The 16555-nt window shown below is 43.1% G+C and overlaps 1 protein-coding gene across 3 annotated transcripts in view; it reads left to right on the forward strand.

The window, feature by feature from the left end:
- The window catches only part of DENND5B (DENN domain containing 5B), a 167600-nt gene extending 156028 nt beyond the window's left edge, over positions 1–11572 (forward strand). For all 3 annotated transcript variants that reach the window (XM_045829098.1, XM_045829096.1, XM_045829097.1), the window contains 4 exons: positions 2817–2899; positions 3110–3236; positions 5111–5285; positions 6767–11572. In XM_045829098.1, coding sequence (XP_045685054.1) covers positions 2817–2899; positions 3110–3236; positions 5111–5285; positions 6767–6950 — 569 coding nt within the window. In that variant the 3' untranslated portion in view covers positions 6951–11572. The remainder of the gene's footprint in view (positions 1–2816; positions 2900–3109; positions 3237–5110; positions 5286–6766) is intronic.
- The last annotated feature ends 4983 nt before the right edge of the window (positions 11573–16555 follow it).

The following is a 16555-nucleotide window of genomic DNA, read 5'->3' on the forward strand; positions in this document are numbered from 1 at the left end:
GTGGCTCAGTGGATTGAGTGCCGGCCTATGAACCAAAGGGTCACCAGTTCAATTCCCAGTCACAGCACATGCCTGGGTTGCAGGCCAGGTTCCCAGTGGGGGGTATGCAAGAGGCAACCACACATTGATGTTTCTCTCCCTCTTTTTTTTCCCCTTCCCTTCTGTCTAAAAATAAATAATTAAAAAAAATAAAAAAGAAGATCACAGGTTCAATTCCCAGCCAAGGTACGTACATGCCTGGGTTGCAGGCCACGGCCCCTAGCAACCGCACATTGATGTTTCTCTCTTTCTCCCTCCCTTCCCTCTCTAAAAATAAATAAATAAATCTTTTTAAAAAATAAAAAAGAAGAAAGCTGAACAAAATTAATTTGGGAGAAGGGACTTTAGAAAGGGAGGGAGAAGGAGAAAAAAATAAGGCAAGACATTACAAATAATTAAAAGCCTAAAGAATTTAGATGTTAAAATTCAATACAAATGCAAGCTTTGTTTCAATTATGAATAAATATTTTGCCTGAAACCTAAAAGAGGAATAAGGACAGTTTTGTACTACAGTGCTCTCAGATAGCCACATTTAGCTATCTAGAGCCCCTTATTCTAAGAGAGATTCTAAAAATTCCTCTCCCCCTGCAGCTTCATATAGAAGTGATGACACAAGATATACTATATATAAAGGAGTTCTATGGGCAGGATACTGTGTTCACGTGCCATTTTTACTAATACAGTAAACTCCTAATTCTAAGTTGGGCTTTAGTAGGCTGAATAATGTCTCCCCAGGATATCAGACCCTAATCCCTAGAATCTGTAAATATTACTTTATTTGGGAAAAGGTGTGATTAAGTTAAGGGTTTTGAGATACAGAGATTATCCTGGATTATCCAGGTGGGCCCTAAGTGCCATCACACGTATTCTTATAAGAGGGAGGCAGCGGGAAATCAGACACAGAGGAGACAGGCGTACAGACAGAAGCAGAAATTGGAGTGACGCAGCCACAGCACGCCGGCAGCCACCCGAAGTTTGGAGAGGCAAGGAGCATGTTCCTCCATTGAGCCCCTGGCGGGAGCATGGCCATGCTCATGCCGACTTCTGTCCTGCAGAACTATGACAGAATAAATTTCCAGTGTTTTAAGCCACCAAGGTTGTGGCATTCTGTCACAGGAGCCACAGAAAACTAATGCAGAGGCAGTGTGATTTAGTAGAAACTTACAAAAGTTTATCAGTGAAGTGGTTTTGTTTCAGCTATGGACAATAACTGTAAGTAAAATAACAAAATCACCTAAGAGGTTTTTAGTTTATTAACAAAGCAATTTCCTTAGTTTTAGTCCCAGTCCATTTGTTAACACATGGCAATATATTTAGTAGTAAAATTATATTATCTAAAAATCCCCCTATTCTTTCTTAAATTATTCCCCTGATTCGTAAATCCTTTCTGAAGTCAGAAGTAAAACGTACAGCATGCACCTACCAGAACAGATGAGATGTGAGAGACTGGGAAAGTGGTTGTGGCTGAGGATGGAGGGCAGGGGAGTGCTCACACACGGCCAGTGGGAACGTAGAAGAGAATATGGTTTGGCAGTTTCTTACAAAGGTATACATGCATTTACCATATACTTGACCCAACGGTCCTATTCTTAGATATTTACCCAAGAGGAACGAATACAGATATCTACACTGAGACATCTGTACTACACTCAGATGTTCGTAGCAGCTTTATTCACATAGTCAGAATGGAAACAGCCCACCCTGGCTGGTGTGGCTCAGTGGATTGAGTGCTGCCTGCAAAACAAAGGTTCACCAGTTTGATTCCCAGTCAGGGCACATGCCTGGGTTGCAGGCCAGGTCCCTAGTAGGGGGGCGCGCCAAAGGCAACCACACACTGATGTTTAAAAAAAATAAGAATGAAAACAGCCCCACTGTCCACAGCTAGGTGAATGGATAAACAAATTGTGGTATGCCTGTTCAAGGGGATACTTCCCAGCTGTGGGTAAAAGTGCACAAACTATTGGCGCATCTAAGAGCATGGGTGAATCACAAAACATGCTGCTGAGTGAGAGAAACCAGATGCAGAAGACTAGGTACTATAGGTATAGGATTCCTTCTATATTAAGTTCTAAAAAAGGCAATGTAATAGTGCTAGAAGGCAGATCCGCAGCTGCCAGGGTGGAGAACTGGGGAACAGGACTGGCTGACTCGGGGCACAGGGAGCTTTTTGGGGTGGTGGGAGTTTTCCGTGTTAGGATTATGGTGGTGGTAGTTACATGGCTGCATCACTATCCAAGCTCACCAAATCGCACACTTAAAGTTGTTGAATTTGTTTTATGCAATACCTTAAGTGTGCTGATTTAAAACTTAAAAATAGGTTCCACCTCATCCTATCCAATTATACAACTTCTGAATCAGTCCAGTTTCGTGTGGTAGTGCTGTTTTGAGAAAGCTTACCCTAGCACTTTTGACAGGCACCATGCCAGGAGATTTACACCTAATATCTCATTCAGTTTTCCCAGTGACCCATGCATGAGGGGTGTGTTTTCCCTGTTTAGATTGAGGAAAGTCAAACTTGGAGTGAGACATTTGACCAGGGCTATAGATTACTGGGGTAAGGCTGGGGTTTAAATCTGGGGGTCTCTTGGATTCTTTTTCATTGTGCCAAGATGCTTCTTGCTTGGCCAAACTGACCCAAGGCAAGTTTTTGGAGCCCCTGGCAAGGCCAGCCTGCACTGGTGGGGTGTTGCCTGCGTAGGTGGACACAGTTGATAACCCATCGTTCTTTGGTTTATCTCCCTGGCATGAGAATTCAACCAGTGTTTACTATTTTTCAGAACCCAATGCTGGACAGATCCAAGAAGGGATCGGAGAAGCCGTGAACAATATTGTGAAACATTTTCACAAACCTGAAAAAGAGGTACGATGCGCTGTAAAACTTAGCACAGCAGGGTTTTGAAACCACCTTTAATCATGATACACAAGGCAATACAGGGTGTTTTAGTTCTCATTTGTAAGCTAATAGCTGCAGAAACGTGCTTGACAGCTGCCCTCAGCACTTGGTTTTCTAGCGGGTTTCTGAAACGCGGGCACGGCAGATGACTCTTGGCCCGTGTGTTGTGTCCCACAGAGAGGAAGCCTCACGGTGCTGCTGTGTGGGGAGAACGGCCTGGTGGCAGCACTCGAACAAGTTTTCCACCACGGGTTCAAATCTGCCCGCATCTTCCACAAGAACGTCTTCATCTGGGACTTCATAGGTAAGTTTCAGCAGATGGATGTTGTTATAAGGTCATGGAGATGCTTCTTAAAAACTCAAAAATCCAGGAATTGAGCAAACAAGGGTTAGTGATAAGGGACTGTGTTGGTTTTTTTTTTTGTTTGTTTTGTTTTGTTTTAAATAAATGTCAAATAAGTACCATCCTTGCTTTTCATTTAGTTAAGAAATTTTATAGTGTCCACCATATTCCAGACACTAGTCTAGATGCTCAAGATACTTATCAAGATGTAACAAAACAAGCCCTGCCTGGTGAGGCTGAGTGGATTGAGTGCCAGCCTGCGAACAGAAAGGTCACCGGTTTGATCCCCAGTCAGGGCACATGCCTGGGTTGTGGGCCAGGTCCCCAGATGGGGCAAACAAGAGACAACTGATTGATGTACCTCTCGAGTGTCAGTGTTTGTCTCCCTTTCTCCCTCCCTTCCCCTCCCTCTAAAAATAAATTAAATCTTTTTTAAAAAAAGGTAAAACACAAAAATTCCTATGGTCGATCAGGGGGGACAAATAATACACAAAAACATAACAAACATGCAGTTCATCTAGTATGGTGGAAGGTGATCGCTGATATCTTGAAAAAATAGAACATGGTGAGAGGAAATGGAGTGGCAAGAGCTCTTTTTACTGGGGTGGTTAGAGGCTTAAGGTTGACAAGGCGACACTGAACAAAGACGGTGAGGAAGTGAAAAGTGAGCCATGGGAACGTGTGGGAGGACAGCACACAGGCTGTGGGGAGGGCCAGGGCAGTGCCCCAGGTAGGAGTGCACCTGGCCTCTTCATGGAGGAGCAGGGGCATCAGGGGACTGAGCAGAGTGAGGGCGAGAGATAGGATATTCGGGGAGAGGGGTGTTTACTGCCCAACGGGTTAGGTGGGGCCCTCTAGTCCTCCACTGGGAGGGCCTGGATCATTACCCTGAATGAGATAGGAAGCTGTTTTAGGACGGTTCGCGTGTAACATGTTTTGGAAGCACGACTCTAGCTCTGTGCTGTCCGATGCGGTAACCACTGGCCACATGTGGCTGTTTAAACTTACACCGATTTCATTTAAATGTAAAGTTCACTCCCTTCGTCACCCAGCCCTACTGTAGCTACCAGTTGGACCTTACAGATGGAGACATTTCCATCATCACAGAAAGTTCCACAGGAGTGTGCTGCTCAAGCTTGCTAAACTGTCTCTTTACTTTGGTATGCAGTTCTTCTAGAATTTCCAGTTTCTTTAAAGGGGTGATTAATCACTGTGTTTTGTAAATAAGGCCTAGATGAAGTAGTTGATTTCATCTAATTTAGAGTTTTTGTATGAAAGAAGGAAAATGGACAGATTAGGACCCTGGAAATGATATTTTTTTTCCTTCGGGAATGCGTAGGATATCGCTCCTGCTTCTGATATGTGTGCACCCCTCTTTCTCAGGTGTACTGATTCAGTTTCACTTCAGAGATGTTGCTGCAGTGTTAGCCTGCCATTCGGTAGCTGGGACAGGGGCATCGTCTCTGTGGCCACCACGGTGTCGCTGCTTTACTCCTACGAGGGTCCAGCCTTAACAGAGGAGTCTATTTTTATTTTCCTTCTTTTCTGCCAATTTTCATTTCTTAAAGCTATTCTAAAGAGAAATAAACTTTTTCCAGCCTTCTAAAATTCAGTCTAGATTAGAAACTAAACTCCCGGGAGCATATTACTCCACAGTGAACTAGGGACCTCTGGAATTCATTGTGAAACCAATGATAAAGTAATGATTTTGGTTTCAGCACTGGCTGTGATACAAAGAAAACATCATTAGTGTCTCAAGAATAAACCTAGTGATTAATCTTTCTATTATGAAGTGTTGATGTATATTGTGATGTGATTCTGACTTCCTTCCCCAGAGAAAGCGGTTGCTTATTTTGAAACCACTGACCAGATCCTAGACAGCGAAGATGATGTCCTTATTCAGAAATCGTCCTGCAAAACCTTCTGCCACTATGTGAACGCTATTAATACTGCACCCAGGAACATTGGGAAGGATGGCAAATTCCAGATTTTAGTTTGCCTTGGAACACGGTATAAAACCAGTTCTTGACTTTCACTGTCTTTGTTTACATGTTGAACAAGAGTCCAGAAAGCATTAAACCAGACCATGCCCTTCACAAAGCTCTCCCCAGGGTTTCTTTCATTCCAAGTTTCATTACCAGACTGCTGTTTATTGGGTACTTGCTATGTATTGGGTAAAGACTGTGCTAAGTACTTCATATACATTATTTCATTGAACCTCTTACTGTTCACCATCACCACTAGTTGAAGTAGCAACCAGTATAGAGGAGAAAATAGAAAACGGATGAAGCACATGTAAGTTAACAAATTTCCCCGAGGCCACACAGCTAGAAAGAGGTGAAACCAAGATTTGCCCCGAGCCTCACTCCAGAGCCCAGGCTCTCAACCAGTGCAGTCTCCTGGTTCCAATGATAGGTGGCGGGTAGGTTGGTGGATAGTTGTACACACATGTGTGTTTACTGTGTAGAGCTTGTGTGGTGTATATACACCACCATAGTGAATTTAATAACATTGCAGAATTCTTACCGTATCGTTTTCTCTTGAAGACAATTTCCTACCCCTTTATTTCTTGAAAATGACAAATATGAGCTATATAAACTTAAAATGGCTCTTAGAATTGTAAGAAATGAAGCACACAAACCTTTAGATGTTGTGTGTGTGTGTGTGCAGTTTGTTTTCTTCTAAACCGTAGAGCCCCGAGGAGAGGTGCAGGATGGTCCTCTTACGGTTGTCTTTGTTCTGGAAGGCATGTTGAAAGTTGCTCAGTAAGGACATCTTAGGTACTTAGTGACAGTTAATGTCAGGGTTTAATCAAGAAACACGGAAGACTGAGATTTTGTCCTCCTCCTGAAACAGCTGGTGTATAGAACTGAGTTCTGAGTTTCTTCTTGACGAAAGGGGCCCAGGTTCAGCTGTGCTCTCAGAGTCCCTTCAGAGCCCCATCCCCATCGTCTTTCATGTCTCCACTGTTCTGGTTTCCTAGGCCAGTGCAGCCCCTCTTTTGGTCTACAAAATCTGCTTAATGTTCTGCTTTGATTTTGTTCTTTACCTTGTTATTTTTGTAAGTTATTTAAAAAAAAGAAGAAGCTAATCCCTACTATTTAATGTAGTATTTCTTCCCAGAAGGTCAGTGTAGTTTGCATGCCTGCCACAGACGTCCAGGTAACACCCCAGAAGAAAGGAAGTACAAAATTTCACTCTGCCTCTTTTTAAAAGTGGTAAAACGAGAACAGAGAATTTCCTTGGTGTGCAGGAATCCTCGTGGCCAGTTTGCCCAGGCCTGCTTTTAGAATGTGATGGGTATTCCCACTGGCTCACGCTGTCTTGCTACTGCACCTTTCTGACCGGTGAATACCCAGTTTCCTGACTCGGGTTTCCTCTCTGCTGAGGAAGCCAGCACCTCCCCGTGGAAACTCCAGTGTATGTGCCGTGTTCCGCAGCAGGGCCAGCCGCCAGCCGCGCTCAGGACTTGTTTCTGTTTGGGCCCGCAGGGACCGCCTGCTCCCGCAGTGGATTCCGCTGTTAGCCGAGTGTCCTGCCATCACCCGAATGTACGAAGAGAGTGCCCTCCTGCGGGACCGCATGACCGTCAACTCCCTCATCCGCATTCTGCAGACCATTCAGGACTTCACCATAGTCTTAGAAGGATCCCTCATCAAAGGAGTGGACGTGTAGGCCAGCTGGCTAGACACTCAGTCCAGACCCCTGCTCCTGACCTCTCTGTCTGGGACCCATTCGGACTTGTCTGACAGGTAGTGGGCCACTGCACGGGGGCGGCACACCCTGCCCCCCCCCACACACACACACATGAGCAGTCCTCACGCCACAGACAAGGCAAAATGCTGTATAGTAGTTCGTTTGAACCAGGAATTTAGTATCAAATAGAGTATTTTCATGTGTTAGATGTGTGTAAATATGCTATCTTCTTTAAGAAATTATATTACTCTAATAAGATACTTTTCTTAGATTGAATATTCCTGTGATTTAAAATAAGTAGCTTAAAAGCGTTGGGAGTTGAGGGGAAGAGTGGTGCTAGTCAGGAAGAAGCCAGTAAATGTGTAAATAGAGGGCAGCCCAGCCGGGCTTTTCTCCCTCCAGGTATCACAAAGGAACCCAGGATGCACTGCTGTGCCGCAGCCATCCACCCTGGTGGCGGCCCTTTGCATCGTGAATGTAAACAGCCCTACCTACTGTACGGGGCGGTCCTCACTTGTACCTTTTAAGTTGCAAATAGTTTCATTCATATGAGTTGAGTCACTTTTCCAGTCTTTTGGGGGAAAAAAATTTTATCGGCACAAGATGAAGATATAATTCAAATACTTTAAATACTGAACCCCGGGAGCTTGGCTTAACTGGAAAGAGAACACACAAAGCCCTGAGAAGTGTGTTAAATTGTGGGATTATAACTTCTTTACAGTTCGGAAAGATTAGCCTAGACTAACTTCATTCTTGGCATTTTTATTCTTGGAATTTGAGGTACTTTGGGCAGATGTGAATTTCAAAGCGTTGGCCTCATAGTCATAACAACTGCAAACAGCAGTGTGATCCTCTACTTTTTATTTGGCCATCTAAACCCTGCAGTGGCCCCTTACCTCTGAAGGGTAACCATAAACCCTGCCTTTGTTTGGTTCCCAACACCCCCTCCCCTCTCCAGCGCCCATCCCCCTCTCAGGAAATGGAAGGAATTTCAGAGAAGGAGGAGGGCTCTGTGTGGCTTGGAATGTTTTTGTGAAAGTATTTGTTGACCAAGATAATGCAAATAACAGAAGGGGAGAGAAAGAACAGCCCTTTCTGGGTGTTTGGGGCAAGCACTACGTTCCTTTCTGAGAAGGGGTGGTGATGTCAGACGAGCGGCCCACGGGAGGGGAGAGCCAGGACGGCAGGCACAGACGGCGAAAGGCAAGCGAAACAAGACGCACAGTTTTCAAAGACCAAATGTTAGGGGGAACTTTGCAGTCTGGTGTTATATGAGAAAGTTAAATAAATGTGGTGTTAGCTAGTTACCTTATGTCTTCATCATACAGGAGGTCCTGTAATTAGGCTTTTGCACATCCCTAGCAGTGAAATTCCCTGAGCAGAGCTTTGGGTTTTGTTCCCAGTTGTGGCCGAGATGCAAAGCCATGGCCTGTCAGGACCCTTGTGCCACCTGAGGACCCTGGGCTGTAGTCAGCAGCCATGTTTCCTTGACTTCCTGCAGGAAGAAACTCATGAAACAAGGACCTCACTCTCTTTATCTCACTCTTCAGCCAGGGCAGCCAAGGCACACCTCCTTCTAGTGTGTGACTTCGTTCTTGAGGGGGGAAGGGGTTGAAGAATTTACAAACCCTGGAAAGGGTTTAAGATGGTGGTTTCGGGTGACTTGGGAGACCAGAGGTTGGTTTGCTTGAGGCTAAAGCATGTCTGTGGTGGTGTGGCTGTTCAGGGACACAGAAATTCTTACAATGGGAGGCCTTGAGAGCCTGTTTTACACCAGGCCCTTACTGCATTTCAGTGATCAGGAACCAGAGAAGGATCCAATCCAGGGATTTGTTCTTACTGCCCTTTCCATGAGGCCATGCTTCTGACACACTCCGGGCAACCAGGGGGACCGCTTAGATAGATTGAGCCGTCTAGTCCAGCCTTCTCATTTTATAGGTGGGAACACTTAACGGATGAAGAGATTCAGTACTCCCACAGCCGGTCAGGGACAACACAGAGTCTAGAATCCCGTTCCTTTGTTACACGAGGCTGCACGAGACTGACCTGCAGAGCACTCATCCGAGTAGCCTTTCTGCCCTGGGCTCTTCAGACATTCACCTATACAGACAGGAGATAAGGGTTAATATTCGTGTCTAATAATCACTTACGAGGATTAATATTTACTTTAACAAATTGTTCACAAGTAGTAAAAACTGGGAGAAAATTCAATGTGGGGGTCTGTGAATAAAAGCATGACCTTACAGAGAGTTACTATCCCTAAAGTTTTATCCCACTTTGTGTAGTAAAACTACACTGTAACCGTGACATGACCGATTTCAAGAGAAAGAGACACACCCTCTACCACGCCAGATCCTTTGAAACGGGTCGCCTTGGGAACCCGTTTATCTCAGTGCGGTGATAACAGCCCTCGTGCTTAGCATGGGAGGACCTCTTCGTGAGCTGCTTGAAAGGCCTGCAGCCCCTGGGATCCAAGCCGATGAATAAAAAAGACACTCAAGCAGAGTTTGAGTCACACAAGAAACACAATTCTAAAGAAATGAGATTTAGTTCTTACATGGTTCCTCCCTGTCTCTGAGCCAACACCCAGTGATTCTGAGCAGGGCAACAGCAGAATCCTCAGAAAAATGTGCACAGCCTTCCACGCACGCTGACCCTGGGAAGGGCCACATCCATTTAAGAGGTATCCTTTCTGTTATATTTATTTTTAAAGTTAGTACAGGGCTTTATAATCACACCTCAAAGTTAAATAAAAATCAGTTTTGTAATTGACATTTTTTCCCTCAAAATAAATTAGAAGTAATGCCTGGAACTATAATTAGTATTTTTGCATAATAATGGCTTAAAAAGAAATTGTTTTTAAAATTATATTGCCAAAAATAGTACTTCTTGAAACCTTTTTTAGGTGTTTTTCAAGTGGCCTGAAGCTCCTAGTCTGACCCTTTGTGGCACAGCAGCTTCACCCCCGTGTTGATGTTGGTGTTGCACGTGAGACCCCACAGCTGCGCCCTGTCGGGGCTCATTAGCACCTTGACATTGACGGGCACAGGGTCCGGTTGGTCGTACTGGTCTTATAGAAAAGTGGGGCTCCAGGTGGTGGAAAACAGGCTACCGGGGGAAAAAAGTATGGCCTCCCCACCCTCCCCATCCTCTTTCCCACTGGGGGCAAGAATTTGGTGTAAGGAACCTAAAACCTGCAAAAGTTTACGATTTCCCTCTAAAATTCATTTTAAGTGTTTCACACATTTTTGTACCTTTTGTAACCCTGTGGTATTTACTTTAACATGGCTTTTTAAAAAAATTATTTTCATGAACTTCTGTCCCACTCTATGAATGATATGGGGGAAATACTGAATTCTTTATATTTCCTTTTTTGGCAATAAATCACCATTGTATGTAAATGTAAGTGAAAGGGGTAGAGGCGACACATAACAGTTTATGTGTAGTATATGTTGACACCTCTAGATGTTTCAAAACTTGAGGCAACAGATGAGGACCTCAGATCCCCAGGGAAATAGTTATTTGATAGCAGTGGGAGTGTAACTCTTAATAATGAACATCTCTCTGCTAAGAATTGTGATTTTTCAGAAGATTTTTATTTTGAGAACTGTGAGTGTTTTCTCTGTGAGGTTTACAGAAACGAGTCCATCCTTTTCACCGTGCTGAAAGGACAATCTGAACCTTCGCTATTTATGTTTCAGTATTAAGACACCTTCACGGTTTGAGAATGTAGTCTTCCGCTCCTCTTTACTTCATTAAAGTGAATCCTGTTTCGGGGTCATCTTTGTCTTTTGAAGTTCCTGTTTCTTATGTTAAGTATTCATCACATTACCATTTAGCTTAATAGGAGACAGAAACAAACAATAAACTATGAGGCCCCTTATTCCTATTAAAATACATTTCTAAATCTCTTCGTGCAAACCTATTTCCAAGCTTTTTGAAGAGAGTGTCAGTGGAGTGTGCTCAAAACAACTCAAGGAGAACCTCATCCTTTCACATCTTTCTAGAACTGATTCACCGTCCTCCAAGGACAAAGTAAAGATCGACTCCAGAAAGGTGTGACACTGAGCAATGAACACCAGAGTGAAAAATAACAAAACCTCTCTCTTTCTTTGAAAAAGTAATCCGCCTCATTTGCAGGAATCCAGGGTATCCTTGGGTTACGTGGGACGGGATCGTGCTTGGTTCAGTCACCTGAATGTGTTCTGTGTGGCTCCGTGCTTTACTCCAGACACCGAGTCTTCTTGACGCAGAGGTGTGGCAAGGAGTGCCTGCTGTCGATCAACCGAAGGTGTTAGACATACAGAAAAAATCCTCTATGTTATACTTGAACCATGTATAAATGTACCCTGTGTATCTTTTTAACAAATGAGCATTTCTGCATTTAAATTATATTGTTTTTCTGTGTATTATTAACAAAATGCATCAGAACTGGATTTTTGTTCCTCATCTGAACATAATATGAAACTTAAAGAGTATTGTGATATCAAGCACTTTAGCATACATACGAGAGAAACTGACGTGGGGTTTTCAGGTTTTAGAGTACATTTAAATATGACTTTTCATGCTTTGTTCTTTACAATAAAACTGTGGGGTTGATACTTTGTTTTGCTTCATTATTGTAGAATCATAGTACTGACTGTTTGACAGAGCAAGTGAAGTCAGAGAGTACAGGGAGAACACCAAGACCATTAAGCAGTCAAAGCACAGCCTGCTGGGCAGCTGGTTGGTTATGCAGAAGGGCTGAGAAGTAGGTATGGGTACAGACGTGGGTCTCCAACTCACATCATACCAAAACCCAGTTCTTAGTGGCTTAACCTCCACCTAAAAGGCAAAAACAAAAATTTTGTGAGAAAATATAGAATATTTATAAACTTGGGAAAGTGAAGGATTTTTTTAAACGAGACACTCAAAGAATAACTAGCATTATAGTCTGTGGTGAAAATAGAAGGCAAAGATTCATTGATTATCACTATGTGTTAAGCATTGCTTTAGATTATGGGCATACATCAGTTTAAACATACAACTACATCAAATGCCTGCTGTCATGGAGTTTATATTCTAATGGAGGAGTTACACAATAAACATGGTAAATAAGTAGTACATATAGTAATGTCATAATATAACAAGCAAAGAAGAGGAATTGAAGGTATGCTTGGGGCTGCTTGGAGCTGGACTGCAGTTATAAGTGTGTTAGATAGGGGAAGTCTCACTAAAAATGAAGTTGTCTTGCCCTGACCAGGTAGTTCAGGTGGTTGGAGCATCGTCCCGTTACACCAAGGCTGCAGGTTCTACCCTGGTCGGGCCACATACAAGAAGCAACCAATGCATGCATGGGTGAGCGGAGCAGTGGGTTGATGTTTCTCCCTCTCCTCCCACCTAAAATTAATAAAATAAAAATGAAGTTGCCTTTAGCTGAGATTGGAAAAAATATAGGAGAAATAAGTTTGGAGGAGGACTATGAAGAGCTTTTAGACGTAAGCTTGGAATGACTGTTACACATCCAAGTAGAGAGGCTGAGTAGCGAGTTGCACGCATAAATTGGTAGTTCAGGCAAGAACAGTGGTGCATTGGTTAGGGTCCAATCGAGACAGAAACCAAAGCATTTTGAACAGGAGTACTCTAATGAACTTTTCAGAGAAACAGAACCAATAGCATATGTATACAAATATAGAGAAATTCATTTTAAGTAATTGGCTCAAGTGATTGTGGAAGCTTAGTGATCCAAAATCCACATGGTGGGCAGGTTGGAGACCCAGGGAAGAGATGCAGTTCAAGTCCAAAGGCAATCTGCTAGCAGAATTTCTTGCTCAGAGAAATTCAGTCTTTGCTTTATTAAGACCTTCAACTGATTGGATGAGGCCCCCCACATTATGGAGGGTAATCTGCTTTATGTTCACTGGCATAAATGTTAATTTCATTTAAAAAGAAAAAGAAATATCTTTACAACAACATCCAGAATAATGTTTTACCAAATATCTGGACACCGTGGTCCACCAAGTGGACACATAAAATTAACCATTACATCCCTGGCTGGTGTGGTTGAGTGCTTTTGAGCGCTGGTCTGTGAACCGAAAGGTTGCTGACTTGACTCCCAGTCAGGGCACATGCCTTGGTTGCAGGCCAGGTCCCCAGCTGGGGACATGCGAGAGGCAACTGATGGATATAGCTCTTGCACATCAATGTATTTCTCCCTCTCTTTCTCCCTTACCCTCTTCTCTAAAAATAAATAAAATCTTTTTTAATTAACCATCACAAACTATAAAAAAATTGTAATAATGGAGGATTTGCCGATAAGTGATAAAAAGAACACTGGAAGAGTACAAGAATAGCATATTTGGGAAGCAGCCACTGACCCTAGGGCTGAGGCACGACAAACCAGAGTTCGCTCCTCCTGAGGCTGAGAGCCAGGCTTTATTCAAGTGGTTACAATTGCCCACTGGATGGCAAGGAAGTTACGGAGATGCTGCACTCCTGGCCTGTGTTTGGGCTCTGCCCTCAGGTCCTAGAGAGGCATCTTGGGGAGGTGCCGTACCCCAGAACTTGCTGGAAAGCCACTGGAGGGGGTGCTGGGGAAGAAGTCCATGGAGAGGTGCTGTATACCAGGAGAGCAGCAGGGTGCAGCGTGAGGTTAGCTGCCGAGCAGCGCAGGAATGAGGCACTGCACTTTGCAGGACCCTGCAGAGGGGAGCAAAGCTGAACCAGGAAAAGAAACCCTCCTCCCATGTCTCTTAACTGCACCCGACTGACAGTTGTGCCAGCTGGCAAAGGAGAAACATTTACGAGAGGGTCTAGCTCCATGTTGCAGAGCAGGCGATCAAGGGTAGATCTGGAGCTGAGAGGCCGTAAATTGATAACCGCCCAACAGTTTAGTTCCTTATGTTCCGTTAAGGAGGAAACGGAGGAGAGGAGTAGGGAAGTGCAGGAGGAAGAGATAAGGTGGAGCAAATTTGTCTGAACTTCATGAGGCGGTGGCTGAGGGCAGACATTGTCATGTTCATTTGAACTCAGTCCAGACGTATACCATTTTCATCACTGCCTTTTAAAATACTGGCTTTAATTTAAAATATTGATTAAGTGCAGTTGCTAAAGGTTAGGAGGCTTTTGCCATCTGGGAGACGACCACAGTGCTAGCAGTGAAGGGGTTGATGACTTGGGTTCTGGTATATGTTGAAGCAAAAGCCAGAGAATTTCCTGCTGGAGTGACTATGAGAGATGAGGGAAAGAAGAATCAAGAGTGACTCCAAGGATCTGGACCCCAACGACTGGAAGACTGAAACTAGAACTTCCGTGAACTGAGGTGAGTGATGATGGGAGAACAGGCTTTGGAGATAGATCAGTGGTTCCGTTTGGGTGTGTTAAATTTCATATGTTGATTGGATATCCGGATGGAAATGGTGCGAACACAACTGAATGTATCTGGATTTTGTGAGCAATTGGACTTTAGATATAAATTGGGAAGTTGCAAGCATTTACAGATGGAATTGATTGTCCTATAACTGGATGAGGACACAAAGGGAATGAGTTACTGAATAATCTCCCAAAACAATTTAAATTTCACAACATGTCAAGTGTGATTGTTTGACATTTAGATTTTGTCACTGTTCTGAACAATGCTGTGATAAAAAAGACCTGGTTAGCTCCCAGGGTCTCACTACTCCAGACAATACTGTAAAGAACAGACATCCTTGCTTTGTGAGAAATTACCATTTCTGTCGGTCGAACAAAGGCTAATATCAACAGCTCCATATGATTCAACCTAATATATTTGATAATTCTTTTGATCCTTTATCATGACTGTACTATAATTAAAATAGATTCCATAACTTATCAGGGGTGTCCAACCTTTTGGCATCTCCGCTCCACTCTGCAAGAAGAAGAGTTGTCTTGGGCCACACATTAAATACATTGTGACACATAATCAAAAACATCTCATAGTTTTAAGTAAATTTGCAATTTTGTGTTGGGCTGAGTTCACAGCCATCCTGGGCTGCATGTGGCCCAAGGGCCACAGGTTGGACACCCAGATGGAGCAGTCAGTCTCCGGGCTGCAGCACCTGAGAATAAATCACTAGTCAGAGCGTGCACACCGGCCAAATGCTCCCTGTACTCCAGTATGATGTAATCCCGAGGTCCACGATATCCGTAACTTGGGTTCTTAAATACCCCCAAACTTCCCCTGTTTCTCACATCCTATTTAAAAATAGCCGAGCTTCAAAATACATGGAACAAAAATTGATGGAATAAATGAGAAACAGACAAATCCTTAATTGTAGTAGGATATTTCGGCACCCCTTTCTCAGCAATTGATAAAGAGGAAATCAGCAGACACAGGGGACTTGAAAAACACAACCAGTTTGACCTCATCGATATTTATAGAATATCCAACAATGGCAGAATACAATTCTTTCCAAGTACACAAAGAACATATACCAAGAATAATTATATTTGTGTCCATAAAACAAGTCTCCAGAGATTCAAATAATACACAATATGTTTTCTGGCCACAGTGGAATTAAATTAGAAATCAATGAAAATGTATCTGAAAAATCTCCAATATTTGGAAATTATTAATACACATAGGTCCAAAAATGAATCAAAGGTGAAAGCAGAAAATATTTTTGAGTGTAAACAAAGCATGTCAAAATTTGTGGAATGAATATAAAACAGCTCTTAAAGAGATACAGCACTAAACACCTATGTTAGAAAAAAGTCTCGAGCCCCACTACCCAGGTAACTCAGTTCATTAGAGTGTTGTCCCAACATGCCAAGGTTGCGGGTTTGATCTCCAGTTGGGGTACACACAAGAATCAACCAATGAATGCCTAAATAAGGAAGACAAATCAATGTTTCTCTCTCTCTCAACTAATAACATTTTAAAAATTATTGTTAGAAAAAGTTTCAAATCAATGACCTGTATTTCTACCTTAAGAACTAAAAGAAAGGAGACAGAAAAGAATAAAGATTAGAGCAGAAATCAATGAAATAGAAAACAAAAAAAAATGAATGAAACCAGGTTCTCTGAGAAAGCAATAAAACAGATGAAACTGTAGTTAGATTGATTAGAGAAAAAAAAGACAAGGCACAAATTGTCCACATCAGGAATGAAACGTGATACAAATACAGACCCTACAAATATTAAAGGATAGTATGAGAATATCATGAACAATTCGTTGGCAGTAAATGTTACAACTTAGATGAAATAGATGTTTCTTAAAGACCTAAACTACCAAAGCTCAATTAAGAAGAAATACAGCCCTGGATGGGCGGCTCACTTGGTTGGAGCGTTGTCCTGTACACCAAAGGGTTGGTTGCCCGTTCAGTCCCCTGTTGGAGCATGTATGAGAGGCAAATGATCAATGTTTCTCTCATACTGATGTCTCTCTCTCCCTTCCTCCCTGCCCCCTAAAATCAATAAACATAGCTCTGACTGGTGTGGCTCATTGGGTTGGGCATCATCTGGCAAACCCCAAGGTCATTGATTCGATTCCCAGTCAAGGCACCTGGCTGGGTTGCAGACCAGGTCCCCAGGTTGGGGCGTGCAGGAGGCAACCAATCCCTCTAAAAACAAACAAAATATTTTA

This window comes from Phyllostomus hastatus, unplaced genomic scaffold (genome assembly GCF_019186645.2).
Source record: "Phyllostomus hastatus isolate PE091 unplaced genomic scaffold, TTU_PhHast_1.1 phas_scaffold_93, whole genome shotgun sequence".
NCBI classification, from domain to species: Eukaryota; Metazoa; Chordata; class Mammalia; order Chiroptera; family Phyllostomidae; genus Phyllostomus; species Phyllostomus hastatus.